The sequence below is a fragment of the Vipera ursinii genome (assembly GCF_947247035.1).
Source record: "Vipera ursinii genome assembly, chromosome: Z".
NCBI classification, from domain to species: Eukaryota; Metazoa; Chordata; class Lepidosauria; order Squamata; family Viperidae; genus Vipera; species Vipera ursinii.
Genome location: NC_139517.1, coordinates 41691707 through 41708040, shown reverse-complemented (window position 1 = coordinate 41708040; position 16334 = coordinate 41691707). Strand labels below are relative to the sequence as shown.

General features: G+C 47.0%; 1 protein-coding gene across 4 annotated transcripts in view; it reads left to right on the top strand.

Moving 5' to 3' along the window:
- The first annotated feature begins 308 nt into the window (after positions 1-308).
- LOC310649764 (B-cell antigen receptor complex-associated protein beta chain-like) overlaps positions 309-16334 on the top strand; it is a 433035-nt gene continuing 417009 nt past the window's right edge. Inside the window, exons 1-2 of one of the 4 annotated variants that reach the window (XM_083378520.1) lie at positions 309-508; positions 682-735. In XM_083378520.1, coding sequence (XP_083234646.1) covers positions 439-508; positions 682-735 — 124 coding nt within the window. In that variant the 5' untranslated portion in view covers positions 309-438. The remainder of the gene's footprint in view (positions 509-681; positions 736-16334) is intronic. The other 3 variants (XM_083378521.1, XM_083378518.1, XM_083378519.1) reach the window with 3 other exon arrangements.

Genomic DNA, 16334 nt, shown 5'->3' with positions numbered 1-16334 from the left:
GTTGGTTATTGTTCTTAGTTGTGATTTTCTTTTGGGTACTGTTCTGAAGTCTTTGGAAAGGAACAGCATGGTATAAATAAAAATAAAATAATTCAAAGCACAATATCCCCAACAAGAGAAATGATGGCAAACCAAAATAACTTCCTCCACTTTCCATGTGAGACTCAGTCACTAAGTGCAGCTCTTGCCAATCAAACTGCTCAGCGCCCCTGTCACCTGACCAGCTGCACCCTGTTCAAAGCTCTCCCTTGCCCACAAGTCACCCGAGGGACTGCCTCTTGCCCGCTGAATCTGCATGGGCAGGAAACAAGAGCTCAGCCCAGGAGCCTCAGCCTTTGTCAAAAGAAAAAAGAATCTGAGGGCTGAAGGTGTTTTTCTCAAGGCTCCGACTGAATCCAATCCAAGACACATTCTTTCCATCTCAGCTTTTGCTCAGCTATGGCAGCTTCTTCCTTCTGGATTTGCAGGGACTTTGGGGCCACCCTGGGGCTCTTGCTTGTAGTCACAGGTATGGCTTCTTCCATCTCCTTCGGCTAAATCCATTGATTAAGATGGTTTAAAGTCCTAGATCATTCTGCTTGAAGGTACAGAAGACAGAAAGAAAATCAAACAGCCCCCATTCCAATTTTAGTTGAAGAGGTAAACTGGTTCTTTTTCAAACCATTTTTTCTCTTTCCCCAGGTATGACAATCACCAAAGCTTCTAGTGAAAGAAATGACATTTCTCAAAAACAAGGTATATGTCTAATATTGTCTTTCAGTTCCTATTTCTGAAATTCCCTTGCAATAATCTTTTTTCCAAGGTTGTGTTATTCTGGAAAGCTATTGAGATCTGGCTCTTCTGGAGGAAATTTGGGAGAAAAGCTGATATTTCACAGATGCATAGTGCCAGCATTGTAATAAATCTGGCATGATTTTGTTTCTTGTTTCATGTTCTTCTATATGTGTAAATGAACAAATGTAAAATATGGACAAATAAATGATAAAACACTTGAAATACTTCAGTAACATGCAAATTGGCAAATGATTATTTGAAGATTATTGCCTCCAGACGCAACAAATTGAGCAAACTCAAATATGCTTAAATCAATGAAGGCTGAGAAAACTCATCCTTCCAAGCTTGTTTCTGAGCCATGGGTTCCTCCCACCTCACCTCACCCCTGGCTATGGATGACATAGCCTGATCCCTGCCATTCTCCAGATTTATTGGACTACGGTTCCCATCATGAACAGACACTGAAACAAACCCTCAAAATAGAAGCTTAAGTGATGGGCTGAGGTAAGGTCAAGGAAGAAGCATATATTCTTTTGAAAAATATGAACATAAGGCCCAAGCAGGAAGATAGAGTAAGAGGACCTTACAAAGATGGCAAACAGAGTATATTCTTGGTTTTGCCCCTTTGGGGAAGAAAAATCAGGTCCGGTTCCAAGCCAGGAGAAAGATGCTGAAAACAAAATGGAGGCTGCAGGAAGGAAGGTCTCTGTTTATTTGGTAGCCGGAAACTAAAATGGCAGCATGTTTCTGGGGTGGCTGACAAAATGGAATTGAGATAAGTGGGATTTTATACACATTGTGGCTTTGTGGTTGATATACCTATTCCTGTGCAAGAATATGTCCTTTAATATTTTAATGGCTGTTGCCAGATCCCTATGGGGTCCCTACAGGCAAAAGTGAAAATGCAAATCCTAGGTGTTTGTCTGAGCTAATCTTGTCAGCTTTGGCTTGCCTAATTGTGTTGCTTATTTGGAGTCTCTGTTTGTGATATGTATTAATGTGTTATGGTACGTTCTAATAGTTATGAGGTAAACCGGCCGGAATACACGGCAGCTTTGACATCTGTCAAAGCTGCCGAAGCTATGCACAGCCGCAGCAGTTTGACAGCTGTCAACTGTCAAACTGCGGGGACTGAGCAAGCGCGGCTAATGTAACAGCTCCGGCTGTCTAAGCCAGCCGCCGCGGATTGGACCTCGCCAATCCGTGGGAAACCGGCTAGTTTCTGATTGGTCACCAGCGTGCCAGCTGGAGTATAAATGTCGGCGCAGGAAGCCTGTCAGCGCCTGATTCCACACTACAATAAACAGGTTGTTACTTGAGCCAGCTGTCTCGCCTATTCCTTGCTGAAGTTAAAGCAGTTTGCTCTTTGCTTATGAATAGAGTGGCCCAATCTTTTTTGAATGGATAAAAAATCTCCTAAAGACTAGCCTTTTCATGCTTCTGCTTGAGACTGTTTTCCTATAGCAGGAAGACTAGGGCCACTTTCTTCCTTTAAGGAGATGCTTTTCCTCTTCTCCTTTAGGGGAATATTCCTAAAAATATTTCAGTCTTTGGTGGGGGGGGGGTTCTCACACCCTAATCAAATGAATTTCAGAAACAATCTCAAATAGTTCAAAACCAGACATGACCATAAAGTGAGCAGAGACCAAGAAGCAATTTCTCTTTCAAATCATCACATTTCATCTAAAGAGATCTTCTCCAATTAATTAGCCTTTTCTATTGTCCATCAATAAAGAAATATGGTATTTTTAATAAAACATTAAGATTACTAAATAAATAAGCTCAGCAAGAAATAAAAAAGGACTTGAGATGAATGGGTCTCAAGTGATTATCAGAAAAAAAAATCAAGCTAATTGAAGTTTGATTATATATCTCTATGTCATTTTAGGGTGACAGAAAAGATGCCTCTGGGGAGGAACATACTTAAGAGGTAAGCTTCAGAGTGAGAGATTCTTGGTCTTAACCACATAAAAATGTATGCATTTTTCTTCATATTCCATACTGGCCTATTGTCTTCGGGCCAGAGGATTCTAGCCAGCCATGGAGAAGTCTCTAATTTATATGCAGAAATGTTCAATTCCCCTCTTCTCCATGTGGGGCTTGGAAAAATATCTATTTGCAACTCTGGGGAGCCATCGCCAGTTAAAATAAATAATTTTGTCTTGGATAGATTACGGATCTAGCTCAATACTGTACAAGTCAGCTTCTTTCATTTTTGACTTCTGGTTGAACAGCCCACCAGTCAAGAACTAGACTAGATGGGCTTTTTATTTCACTGAAGAGAATTCCTTTTATGTCCCCATAGGACATTTTTAAGCAGCTCTTTTACTGGCATGCAGAAAGAACAAAACTGAGTTGGATAGCATATTTCTACCACACCCCCCCACAATAAAGCACTGCTGATACTTTCAGTTCATAGGCTGATTCCATTTTTGTTCTTCAACAGGGGCTGACAGTTGAACTAGCTTGTTATGTATCCTGGTGCAGGCATCTGCATAGCAACAGCCACCAGGGGGAGTGGCCTGGACGGTTTCGGCGGGAAACCTAGGGCCAATCCCATTGGCTGGCTGCCTGCCTGGCTAGGTATATAAGGACGCCAGGTAGCCCTTGTTCTCCAGTACGTTCCCCCCCCAATAAAGAGCTGAACACGTACTCCAGCTGGTGTCTCTTCCTTGCGTCGGACCCACTACATTACAGTGGCGACGAGGATGGGATTCTGCTGACAGAAGAGCTGAAGTCACTAGAGGAATGCACCGCGCGCTGAAGGAAAGGAGGAATCTTTTCCTTTCTCCACATCGCGATTGCCAGCCACCGCAACCAGCCACCGCGAGAGACCAGCTCTGGCCACCACGCCAAGCAACAAACCCACACTCCACGACAACTGACGGACACCAATGGCATGAGCAGGGCAACCCCGCGAATTCGACACCCGCCACCCAGAGAAATGGGCCCGGTACCTGTCGCACACCGAGCTGTACATGAGGTTTAACCAAATCTCGGAAGATGGCTCAAAGGCGGCAGCCCTGCTCTGCATGGGCGGACCCGCACTCCTCCAGGTCGCCGCCAACCTGTTCGCCCCGGAGGCCATTGATACCGTCTCTTCCCGGGACCTCGTCGCCAAATTGAACACCAACTTCCGGCCCCGCATGTCCAAGCTGGCTTCGAGATCCCAGTTCGAGAAGAGGGACCAGCGTCCCGACGAGTCTGGGGCCGAATACCTCGCCGCCCTACAAGAAGCTGCCGTCGCCTGCCAGTTTTTGAACCTGGAGGAGCAGCTATGAGGCAGGCTGGTTTGCGGCCTACGTGACATGAGGCTGCAAGAGCGCCTACTCGAGAAGGAGGAGGTTTCACTCCAGGAGGCTCAGGTCGCCATCCTGGCCCACGAAGCGGTTTGCAGGGCCGTCCAGGCAGCCCAGGAGTCCAAAACCAGCAGCCAGGCAGCCAGCATCCACCAGCAGGTTGCCTCAGCCGTACACAGGGCCCCCATCTCTTTCAAGCTAAACCCAAATGTTCCCCCCGTTAGGGTCAGGCCGCAGCGAGTCCCCTTCATGCTCAAGCACAAGATTGAGTGCGAACTGGATAAGCTGATGGCCCAGGGAATCTTAGAGCCCGTAGATGGGGGGGAGTGGGAAATCCTGATAGTCACCCCACTCAAAGCCAACGGGGAGATCTGCGCCGACTACAAGTGCTCGGTGAACCGCGCCCTAAACCCGCACGCTTACCCGGTCCCCACGGTCAGCCACGTTCTCGCTTCCCTCCAAGGTGGCACCATCTTTGCAAGGCTCGATCTTGCACAGGCGTACCAGCAGCTCACGGTTACCCGGGCAACGGCTGACACTCAAACGATAGTGACTCACAGGGGAGCATTCAGGGTAAGCAGGCTGCAGTTTGGGATCAGCGTAGCTCCTGGCATTTTTCAGGAGATCATGGAGAAGACGCTCAGGGGCATTCCAGGGGTTTGCCCTTATTTTGATAACGTCCTGATCACAGGAGCATCAGCAGAAGAACTGGTAGGTAGGCTGAGGGAGGTACTAACCAGGCTGCGCACTGCTGGACTCAAACTGAAGAGGGAGAAGTGCAGCATTGGTGTTCCCTCCACTGAATTTCTGGGATTCATGGTAGATGCCAAGGGAATCCATCCCACAGAGTCCAAGGTGAGGGCAATCAAACTGGCACCCACACCTAAGAACAAGGCAGAGCTACAGGCATTCCTGGGCCTGCTCAACTTCTATCACACATTCCTTCCACACAAGGCAGCCATTGCAGAGCCACTTCACAGGTTACTGGACAAGAAGGCAGCATGGGTCTAGACTTCTGTCCATGATCAAAGTTTCAGAGCCTTAGAGGCACTACTGGCTGACAAGTCAACAGTAACTCATTTCATTGAAACAAAGCCCATATGCATAGCATGTGACGCATTCCCTTATGGTGTGGGCGCGGTACTAAGTCACCTCGAGCCCAATGGGGCTCAAATTCCTATAGCCTACTATTCCAGGACGCTGTCTGGAGCAGAGAGGAACTACGCCCAAATAGATAAGGAAGCCCTGGCAATCGTGGCAGGGATCAAGAAGTTCCACGATTATCTGTATGGCAGAGAGTTCACCGTCTACACAGACCACAAACCCCTGCTAGGCCTGTTCACAACGGACAAGCAGACCCCCCAAATACTGTCCCCCAGAATGCTCCGGTGGTCCATCTTCCTTGCAGCTTACAATTGCAAGCTGGTGCACAAGCCAGGAAAGGAGATGGGCCATGCAGACGGCCTAAGTAGGCTATCCATAGACACCACTGAACCAGACCCGGCACCAGCAACACAGATCCTGGCTCTGCAGGAACTACCAGAATGCCCAGTACATGCCAAGGACATTGCAACCAGCACAGCCACTGACAACATCATGAGCAGGGTACACTCATGGGTTTGCACGGGGTGGCAGGACAAGTCTCCAGGGCCTGAGTTCCAAGCCTATTTCACCAGGTGACACGAGCTCTCCACGCACCAGAGTTGCCTCCTTTGGGGAAGCAGGGTCATCATCCCCACCGCAGTCCGTGGCAGGGTACTGGAATCCTTACACGAGGGACATCCAGGGGTGGTTAGGATGAAGGCACTGGCCAGGAGCTACCTCTGGTGGCCAGGGCTGGACAAGGACATTGAGGAACGGGTCAAGGCCTGTTACACTTGCCAGGGATCTAGGCCAGAAATGTCCCACGCCCCAGTGCACAGGTGGGAAGCCACACACACACCCTGGTCCCGCATTCACATCGACTATGCGGGGCCGTTCCAGGGCCAACTGTTCTTAGTGGTAGTGGACAGCCACTCTAAGTGGCTGGAGGTAGTCGCCGTCCCCAACATGACCTCAGCAAGGACAATCCAGGTGCTCAGAGCCCTCTTTGCCACACACGGCCTCCCCGATGTAATTGTGTATGATAACGGGCCTCAGTTTACCGCTAATGATTTCCAGGCGTTCTTGAAGGCAAATTGGATTAGACACGCCATCTCCGCACCCTTCCACCCGTCGACTAATGGGCAAGCTGAACGGATGGTAAGGACGACCAAGGACGCACTCCGGCGCATCATCAGCGGGGACTGGCATCACAGACTGGCAAAATTTCTGCTTGTCCAACACACTACACCATGCTTTGCCACCAGAAAGAGCCCAGCAGAACTACGATGGGGACGGCACCTCATCACCAAGCTTTACCGTTTGCACCCTGACCGAGTGGCAGCAAAGACAGATAGGCCCTCATCATCTTCACACAGGGTTCTCAACGTGGGGGACCTGGTTTGGGCAAGGAACTACGGGGCAGGGCATCCATAGATTCCGGGGACTGTGGTTGAAAAAACCGGGCCTCTCTCTTACATCATGGGGGTGGAGGGGGATCGACACATAAGGCAACATATCGACCAGCTCAGAGGAAAGGTCCCTGAGTGCACCACCCACGGCCAACGGGATAGCCACACCCCAAGGGAGGTCAGACCAACCGTAAATGACTCAGAACCAGAACTAGAGGAGAAGAGAAATGAATGTGTAAGTAGATGGGCTTTGTGGCTTGAGTTTGCTCTATATTCCCTCCCCCAAATGGCACCTTCTTCATTGGTTTCCCGCTCTCGCTCATAACTGGCTAGGCAGCAAAGGATTGAATCTGATAAACTAATATCTAACATCACATTACTTCAATTTCTTTAACTCCAGATTGTCTGGGAGCGGGATTACTGTTCCCAGAATTCCTTAGGTTTTCCAGTGGGCTTTCATTCCTCAGGCTGTTGGCACCAGAAGCTACAAAAATTTCTGTAGCCACTTTCTTTTGGATATCATACCTTTTGTCTATATTGTCTGTTGTACTGTAAAGAGCCCCTCCAAAAGTAAAAACTTTATTTTATTTTACTTTATTTTTATTTTAACTTTTTAACCTATTTTAATATTGTATTTTTAACCTACCCTTTTAAATTTATTTTAACCTATTTAAACCTTTTAAACTCATTTTTAACCCATTTTAACCTTTTTAAATCTAGTTTTAAACTTATTTTTAAACCTGTTTTAACAAACCTGAATGGGGAAAAGGAGTAAGAGACAGCACTCTGCAGCAGAGAGTTTATCCAAGCCATTGAAGCAGCAGAAAATGGAGGATTATATTGCAAACAGACAATCTGTTCCAGTAAGTAACTCATTCGCAGGCACTTTAACAGATAAATTTAATTTATGTGACTCATTGGAATGGGACTCACAAACCAAACTGGAAAGCAAACAGCATGTAGAGCTGTCCTCATCCCTCTCGGAGAATGGCTCCCCTCCTTGGAACCCAGCAGCAGCCTTCTTTGCACAGGAGGGAGATGTAACAAATTTAAAGGAGGAAAATGTGCCAGACCTCCTCTCCAGACAATGTTTGCTTACAGCTCAAACTGTAAACTCAATATCTTTTGTCTTTTGTCAATTGTCATAAATAAGGTCGACTGCCTGAAAGAATCTTTTGCAAAGTTTGTTAGGAGCCACCCAAATACTGTAGAAGGACTTGGGAGGATAACCATGGACAGACATGGGATGGCTAATTCAGAAAATGAAACTAGAGAAGGACCTTGTCTTCCTTCCAAAAATTTGCACACACATAGAGAAAACACTCAATCAGGAAAAGGCCTAAGAGATGACCAATATAATTACAGTCTGCAATCTAACCAGGTTACTTTGCAAATTTATGACAAGAGAGTAAATAGAGGGCATTGGAGTAATAGAGAAACTGTTTGACAGTCCCTGAGCCAGCTGCTTCGCTGTGAATTCACTCTGATAGATCTACTACATGCAGAGTGGCTGCCAGCAAGAACGCAATGTATGAGAATTCTCCTGTCATTCAAGCACCCCACAATTCCCTCCATGCTCTTCAGAATGAAGCCCTTTCTGAGCACCTTTTCAATATTTCCAATAAGGGTCTTTTGCTCAGACAAATGTGCCCACTCCTGAAACAGCGTCACCAAGAGGGAACCGTCGCTTTAAATCCAGGCTGCAACAGCCCTCACACTACTAAGCCTGAGGCTGCTGCAACTGAACTGACCATGAGAAGGCAAAGGAGCAATATACAAACTGTGTTACCTACAGTTGCAGGAACTGCTGAGGATGTGCCAAAATAAATGCTGATTGACCTATTCAGTGCATTGCCGGAACCTGAACAAGTTAATATTCAAAGATTGGATGACCTAAAAGAGGCACTGACAACAACTCAATCTACAGCAAAGCCTCTATTTAATTTGGCTCCACTAATCACGCACCCTTGTGACAATATATTTAATCAACAATCTGCCTTTGCCTCAATAGTAAAAAAAGCTACTGTCACACAGGCTGACAGTAGGGTAACTGCACTGACTGACCCAGCCTCTGAGAAACAACTGAAAGACAAAGGGCTTCATCACACAGTGCCCACTAAGCTGACAAACACTAAGGATATAATCCAGCTTCCATCCTCATTTGATTTAGAAGTTCCCACAACATCTTTTCACAAGAAATCCTCAGCTATGCCCCTCCAAAAATGGACAGAAATATACATTTATAGACTTAAGCCGGAGTACCTGCCCATTGGGAAAAAAATCATTCCTGGAGCAAGAGCAAAGGCACACTGGCAACCAAGATATAGAGGAACAAGTTCTGCAACCCACAAGGAGAAATATAGAACCTCACAACAACTGTGTTTATATGGGAAGCATAGATGATATCGACCCGGCTCCAATGTCAAGTTGACATCTGGTGTTTTTACCATCTAACCAATCAACTAAGCCAGACCACTTTGCCTCTGAGAACCCCATACAGTTGATGACCTGGAACGTAGCTGGCTGGAAAGGGATGGTTGATAGTGGACTAATGAGCTTTCTCTCTAGATTTGATGTAATAGCCTTTCAAGAAACCTGGCTAACCGAAGTGGACAAACCAGAATGCTACTAAGTGGGCTAGAACAATCCAGTCATCTACTACTGTCTGGGTGTCAGCCTTCAATGCATTCTCCAATCTTTGTAACATGCTGAAGAAACACCTAACAGCTAAACCTGCTACAGAAAGAGCCTGAGTGGGTAGACCTCGCTGGTTTGATCCTGATTGCAAGCAACTGAAAAAGAAATTGAGGGCAGCCACGAGGCTTGCCCAGAGGAATCCTATTGCCCATATACAAGCTAAGATGCTGCACACTAGAAGGGAATATAAAAAAAACTATAACATTAAAGAAAAAAAGTTTTGCCATTTCAGTCTGGTCAGAACTCGAGTTGTCTGCCAGAAGTCATAACTCAGTATTATTTTGGCACTCTGTAGCAGGTATCCTGAAGGAACGGAGATTTGCATTCGACATACCAATCTCTGCTGAAGACTGGGAGGATTATTATCAATGCTTGCTTGCTTGCTCCCACCAAACCGGTAAAGAAACTATTTTTAAACAGTGATTTAGCAAACCCTAAAACTCCCCCCCACCAGTCTCAGAAAAGGAGATACAGTCCATCATTAAAAGCTTAAAGAGTAATAAAGCCCCAGGTGAGGATTTTTTACCAGCAGAATTATTTAAGAAATTTCCCAATTGGTGGGGCCCTGTATTAGCAGGTCTTTTTAAACACATAAATAACACCTGCCATATACCAGATGGGTGGAAGATGGCAATAGTTGTCCCCATATATAAAAAAGGGAATAAAAAGGATCCTAGTAATTGCAGGCCCATCAGCCTGAATGACATTCTAGCAAAATTATATGCTAGGTACCTTTTGAACAGAATTTAAATCTGGATAGAAGAAAACAACATCCTCACAGAAGAACAAGCAGGTTTTAGACAAAACAGATCTACTATTGATAACTGCTTTGTCTTGAACCATCTAATTGCCAAATATGCCTATAAGAGGAAACCCCTGTTTGCTGCTTTCATAGACTTTACAGAAGCATTTGATATGGTAAATAGAGCAGTACTATGGAGTAAATTGAAATCTTTTAAAATAGAACTTAGACTCCTGGCTTTGATTAAAGCTGTTTACGAAGTACCTATTTGAGGGTGCAGTATGGGGTTAATGGGGCCCTGACTAACAGAATTCAAACAAATAAAGTGATAAGGCAAGGATGTATCCTGGCCAGATTATTATTTAATTTATACATCAATTACTTGCCAGGGTTAATGAAGGATACCATGGTTCACATGCCGATGAGCCTAAATACTTACTGTAACAGTCGTGGGCCGTTCCGGCATGAGACAGCGGTAGAGGAGCGGTCGGGGAAGGGCACCCGATGGTTGTCCGCATGCAAGAGGGTATGACAAGAGAGCGAGAGATGCCGAGAGGAGGCCGGGGCCCACGATGGGTTGTCCTGTCTGAAACCTTCCCCCCTAGGGGGTCAGACCGGGGACACCCATCGCAGTGCCAACCCGCGTGCGCTCCATCCCACGGGCGCGTTCGGGACCGGATGTCGCTGTGCCCCAGAAAAAGCCCGAGGTGGTGCTGATGCGTGCGCTGTTTTCCCCCTCTCTGCACGAGGGGAGGGGAGGTGGATGCGTTGCCGGGCTGCCTGGGCGGTGGGCCTCTGTGCTGGTCGCCACTAAGCAAACCGAGGGGGTGATGACACACGACCATCGGCACTGTGATGACGGCTTCCCTGCCATCGTTGGCCAGTCTGTGTCCCCCTGCCCGCTGAGTGGGGACTTGGCAGGTCATCCTGCCATGTGGCCACCCATGCCTCCCGCTTCGGGATCCTCTCCTCCTCTCACGACCTCCACCAGGCCTCTGAGCAGTATCGCCACCTGCCATCCCGCTCCTCCTGCCACCAATCTTTGCGACCGAGAGCCATCCCAGCGGACGGGCCCGGCTCCCACCCCTCTCCCCTTTGGGTGCATCAGACCAATCAGAGGGAAACCTCCGCAGGGCCGAAGGGGGAAGGCGGGTCATTGCCACGGCCATTCTTCGCTCTGGGGGTCCCCCTTCCGCATGCGGCCAGCGCGCCACCCAGCCGAGGCCAGGACTGGCAGTATCGTGATTGCCGCGCCTGAGGGGGTCGCCTCTTTCCGCGCTGCCTATTTCCCTCCCCAACATGTGGGCTGGGTACCCAAGATGCCCTTCGGGGCAGCAGTTCGAAGCCTTGAGCTGCCTCGCGCAGGGCGAGAGCGGGGAATGGGAAGCTCTGCCTCAACTCCCCCCCAGTGGCCATCGGGCCTCCCGAGTGGAGGAGTCCCGGGCCGAGCCGAGCGCCCGGTCGTGTAAACCTTGAAACCCAGCTGTGTCTCATCTTTGTTTCCCTTTAGTAGGGGTGCATTCTCCTCCTCGGCGTGAGGAAGGGGGCGCGACCCACCACGGCTTATGTACCACACTGACAACTCTTGGCGGTGGATCACTCGGCTCATGCATCAATGAAGAACACAGCTACCTGTGAGAATTAATGTGAATTGCAGGACACATTGATCATTGACCCTTCGAACACACTTGCGGCCACGGGTTCCTCCCGGGGCTACGCCCGAGTGTCACTGATGGTTCAATCACTGCAAGCGCCACCCGCCCACCTGCCCCACCGAGGGTTCCGGGCGCCTCCCCGCCCAGCACGGGGATCAGCGTTCCATGTTCCCTCGTGAGTGAGCGGTGGTGGCACCGCCTCCAGCACGACTGGGGTTCTGGGGCCCTCATGCCTCTGTCCCCCCAAGTCCAGACCCTGATGGTGTCCATCACACTCCTCTGGTCGGCCCCACCTCCACCCCCCTACCAGGGCGGGAGCAAGGGGGTCTTGTCCGTTACGTGTGTGCGGCGGTCCCATCTGGGGACAACCCCGAGCGCGCTGCAGTGGGATGAACCGAACGCTGGGTTAAGGCGCCCAATGCTGACGAGTCACCTCCTCTGTGGGATGCCATATTGCAAGGCATCCTTTGCTAAGATAGATTATGTTTCTGAATCAATTGGAAGATCCAATCATGTTCAAAAAGAGCTGCACTAGATTGTTAGGTATTCCTTACCAAGATGGCGCAATGAAGGTGAGGGCCAGCATGCGCCGGAGGAGGTGGGATCCTGAGGCCTCCGAGCAGAGGGCGCACCACCACCCCATCTCGCCCGCCCCATTGGGGAGGTGGAGCGTGAGCGCCCGTGCTAAAACCCAAAAGATGGTGAACTATGCCTGGACAGGGTGAAGCCAGAGGAAAATCTGGTGGAGGTCCGTAGAGGTCCTGACATGCAAATCGGTCATCCGACCTGGGTATAGGGGAGAAAAACTAATCGAACCATCTAGTAGCTGGTTCCCTCTGAAGTTTCACTCAGGATAGCTGGCCCTCCCAGGCACAAGCCTGTCGCAGAGGGAGAGGGGGAGGAAGATGAAGAAGACTAATTCTAATTATCCAGAGCACTGTTTATTGTTAAATATTTTATTATTAAATACATTATTTGTCATTCATCTTTTTTATTGTTACCCTTATCCTGAGGCTTAAAAATATTTCATAATAGCCATTCTCCCATCTGGAACCACTACAACTGTTGTGTCAGTAGATTAATTAAATGGGTTTTCCTTGAAGCGGGAAACCTCGGTTGCAATTATTGGTTAGTGCATTTTCGGCGGGAGTTTCTGGGCTGGGGATTGGCTACTGTTCAAACGTATCTGAGTATTTAAGAGGAGGTTCAACCGTTAATTGCCAGTTGACTTATGTGTGTTAATAAACGTTCTTGCATAAAACCTCGCTGTGTCGCTCGTCAATTCGAACATAACAATTGGCGACGAGGGTGGGATTGACGGCGGATCAGTGAAGGAACGGCAAAAGTCAGCTGTGCGCAAGGCGGAAAAATTTAAAACACAGTCAACCGCTAGAGAAACGCTGCCGAATAAATAAAACCAATAATGGCGCAAGTCGGCTCTCTGAAAGAGTTCGATCCGCAATACCCAGAAGACTGGGAAGAATATGTTGGCCAGGTTGAAGGGTTCCTGTTAGTTAACGGCATTACGGACGACCGAAAGAAAGCCGCAGCTCTTTTGACCATCAGTGGCACGCCCGTGTACCGGATCGCCGTCAGCCTGTGTCAATCGCTGCCAGTGTCCAGTGTCTCCTACACAGACTTATTGGCAAAATTGAAGGTTCACTTCACGCCAAAGAGATCTGAACTATTTTGGAGACGGATTTTCGAAAAAAGAAATCAAAGACCTGGCGAATCGATTACGCAGTTTGTGGCAGCGGTGAGAGAAGCAGCTTTGCGATGCAAATATGACAATCTCGAAATTAGAATTCGAGATCGAGTGGTGCTTGGCTTGCAAGATGAACATCTTCAAAATCGCATAATTGCTAAGCCCACGGGAGATTTGCAGGAAGTCCTCGATGAATTACTAACGTATGAATCTACGGGAAACCGGGAAACCCCCCCCGCAACAGCATGGGCACTTCAGCTGAAATAAATCTCGAAAGCCATGTGGACGGCGGGGAGGTGGATTAACAATGGGAGGCCGACATAGCCGAGATCGCCAGAAGATTCAGAAAAATGGCGGCAAGACCATCGCGCATCGAAGGACCTGACCAGAGCCGAAGACAACAGCAGCAAGCACCGCAAAGACCACCAAGGGACAACCAATCCAGACCGAGAGACCCAGATTCCAGATGTGGTAGCTGTGGGGGTAACCACCCCAGATCAACTTGCAGATTCCGCTCAGCAAAATGCAGAATGTGCGGAAAAATGGGCCACATCCAGGCCATTTGCCGCAGCCGGCCGCGAGACAACCGCATCCATGAAATCGACGTTTGGGCCGAAGGTAAGGTAACCCCCAGCTGTCGTGGCATAGAGACCCCTAGACCTAAGGCACTACAATCCAACCGCGGGGAGGTGGCGAGAGTCAACCACATTGGGAAACTCAAATCAGAGTAACAGAAACAATGCCACAGCAGGGCATTGCTGATTGGGAAATGTATCCGGTGGAAAGCACAGTAGTAGCCCATAAACATCCAGCGCAACAACAACAACAAACACAACAACAACAAACCACTAACGTTGCAACATCAGAGTCTTTGCCCCAAACATCTGGGCCCATAGCAAATTGCCAGACAGCGGATAAGTCTGTTGTCAGCAAGACTAATAGATACCCAACTAGGGTCCACAAGCCACCAACATATTTGAAAGACTATGTTAATAAATAACATTAACTGGGGGGGAAGGGGTGTTGTGTCAGTAGATTAATTAAATGGGTTTTCCTTGAAGCGGGAAACCTCGGTTGCAATTATTGGTTAGTGCATTTTCGGCGGGAGTTTCTGGGCTGGGGATTGGCTACTGTTCAAACGTATCTGAGTATTTAAGAGGAAGTTCAACCGTTAATTGCCAGTTGACTTATGTGTGTTAATAAACGTTCTTGCATAAAACCTCGCTGTGTCGCTCGTCAATTCGAATATAACAACAACTGTGTTGGGCTAAAGATCTTATTACTCATGGCCCTAGTGGCTAGCAATGATAAAATCTATAGGTTTCGTGGTGCCAGAAGGATGTTTTACAAATGTGTAGAACGTCCACATGATGTTTGTATAGCAGCAAGATTACCCCATATGTATGTATTATTTATTTATTGCATCTCTATAAAATCTTCAATAATATTTTCGGGTTCCCAAATGCAGAATACGGTATCAGATCTTTGTATATCTGTAACTAAAACTATGACTATAAACTGTGACATAAAAAATTAGCAGGGAATGAAAGAAGACTCACAGTATGACTAAAAATCCACATTTACAGTACACAATGAAAACATTAATAGGTATTAAAAAGACGGGGGGGAAACAAAATTCACTTGATGGTAAAATAAAAAATAAATAGCTGTATAAGACTATCCTCCTTTTTTAGTCAAAGCATTCCATTTTCTTTACTTGTCAGGAGCAAAAATAAATAAATAAATAAAACAACCTTTGGAAAAGTTTTCATGGTACAAACTGAAAGATGTGAGAGGACATGCTCCTTCTAAAAATTTAGTCCCAAGTCAAAATAGCATTAGATGTTGAGTCCACAAACATCCTGGGCAGTTAATAAACCACTGGAGTGGCATAGCAAATTGCTCCGTCTCCAAAACTCTTGCAGCATTATTTGGCCTACTGAAATTTTAAGACTCTTTGAAAACAACACACTCGGGAAGATGATCGCAAGAGGGTGAAGGTGGGCAGGTTGTCACTTGCAGGAAAAACGACAACTAGCTTATCAGCCAAAGCTGATGAAGAATGCTTATTTCTCATCACGGAGACTGCTCAGGTTTTTAGGGGCAACTCTGGTTCAGGAATAAATCTTAAGTGCTATTGCTATTTTTCAAGACTCAGACGTCAGCAAAGACATTAAGAGTATTTTCTAAGTTTTACCCAGGTAAGGTTGGACTTATATTGAATCCTTTGGTCAGGTCAGGTCATCTAATGTCATCTGATCTCGTTTGTCCAAATCATTTCTTAAAGTGGTTCTTAATAAACTGCCAATCATCTGTAGGTGCCCAGAAACACCTTTCATGAAGATAGTTTCTTATTATAAATACCTTTCTCAGACAAGACACGTCGAGATAGATCTTTTCTCACTTCCAATGAAGACTTGACCAGCAGCTGAAACACCCAAGGAATCTTCTCTCTCTGACTGTTGTTTTTCATGGATATAAATAAGGCTGAGAATTTCTTGAAGAAATGAGACTTGAAAGACGCTCCTGAGAAGAAAGAGGTTTCATTCCATGAAGACAAACTAGAGGGAGTGACTTAAATTTCATGATTTAATTAGTTAGCATGGATTTTTATAAGTTTGATATATCTATTGAAAGAAAGCTTTAGGGTAGCTTTGTATGTATAATATGAGTTTGTAAATGAATGTCTACTGTAATGCTGAATAATTCCCAAAGTTTGTAAAATACTATTGATTAAATTTCCTCTTCATGGATTACTGCCTTGCTGTGTCGAAGGGCCTTGTGTAATTCAATGAAGCTATGAGCTATGTTGTGCAGGTCTACCCAAGACAGAGACGATGTAAAAAAGATGTCGACACTCTAGAAAGAGTACAGAGAAGAGCAACAAAGATGATTGGGGGACTGGAGGCTAAAACATATAGGGAACGGTTGCTGGAATTGGGTATGTGTAGTTTAATGAAGAGAAGGGTG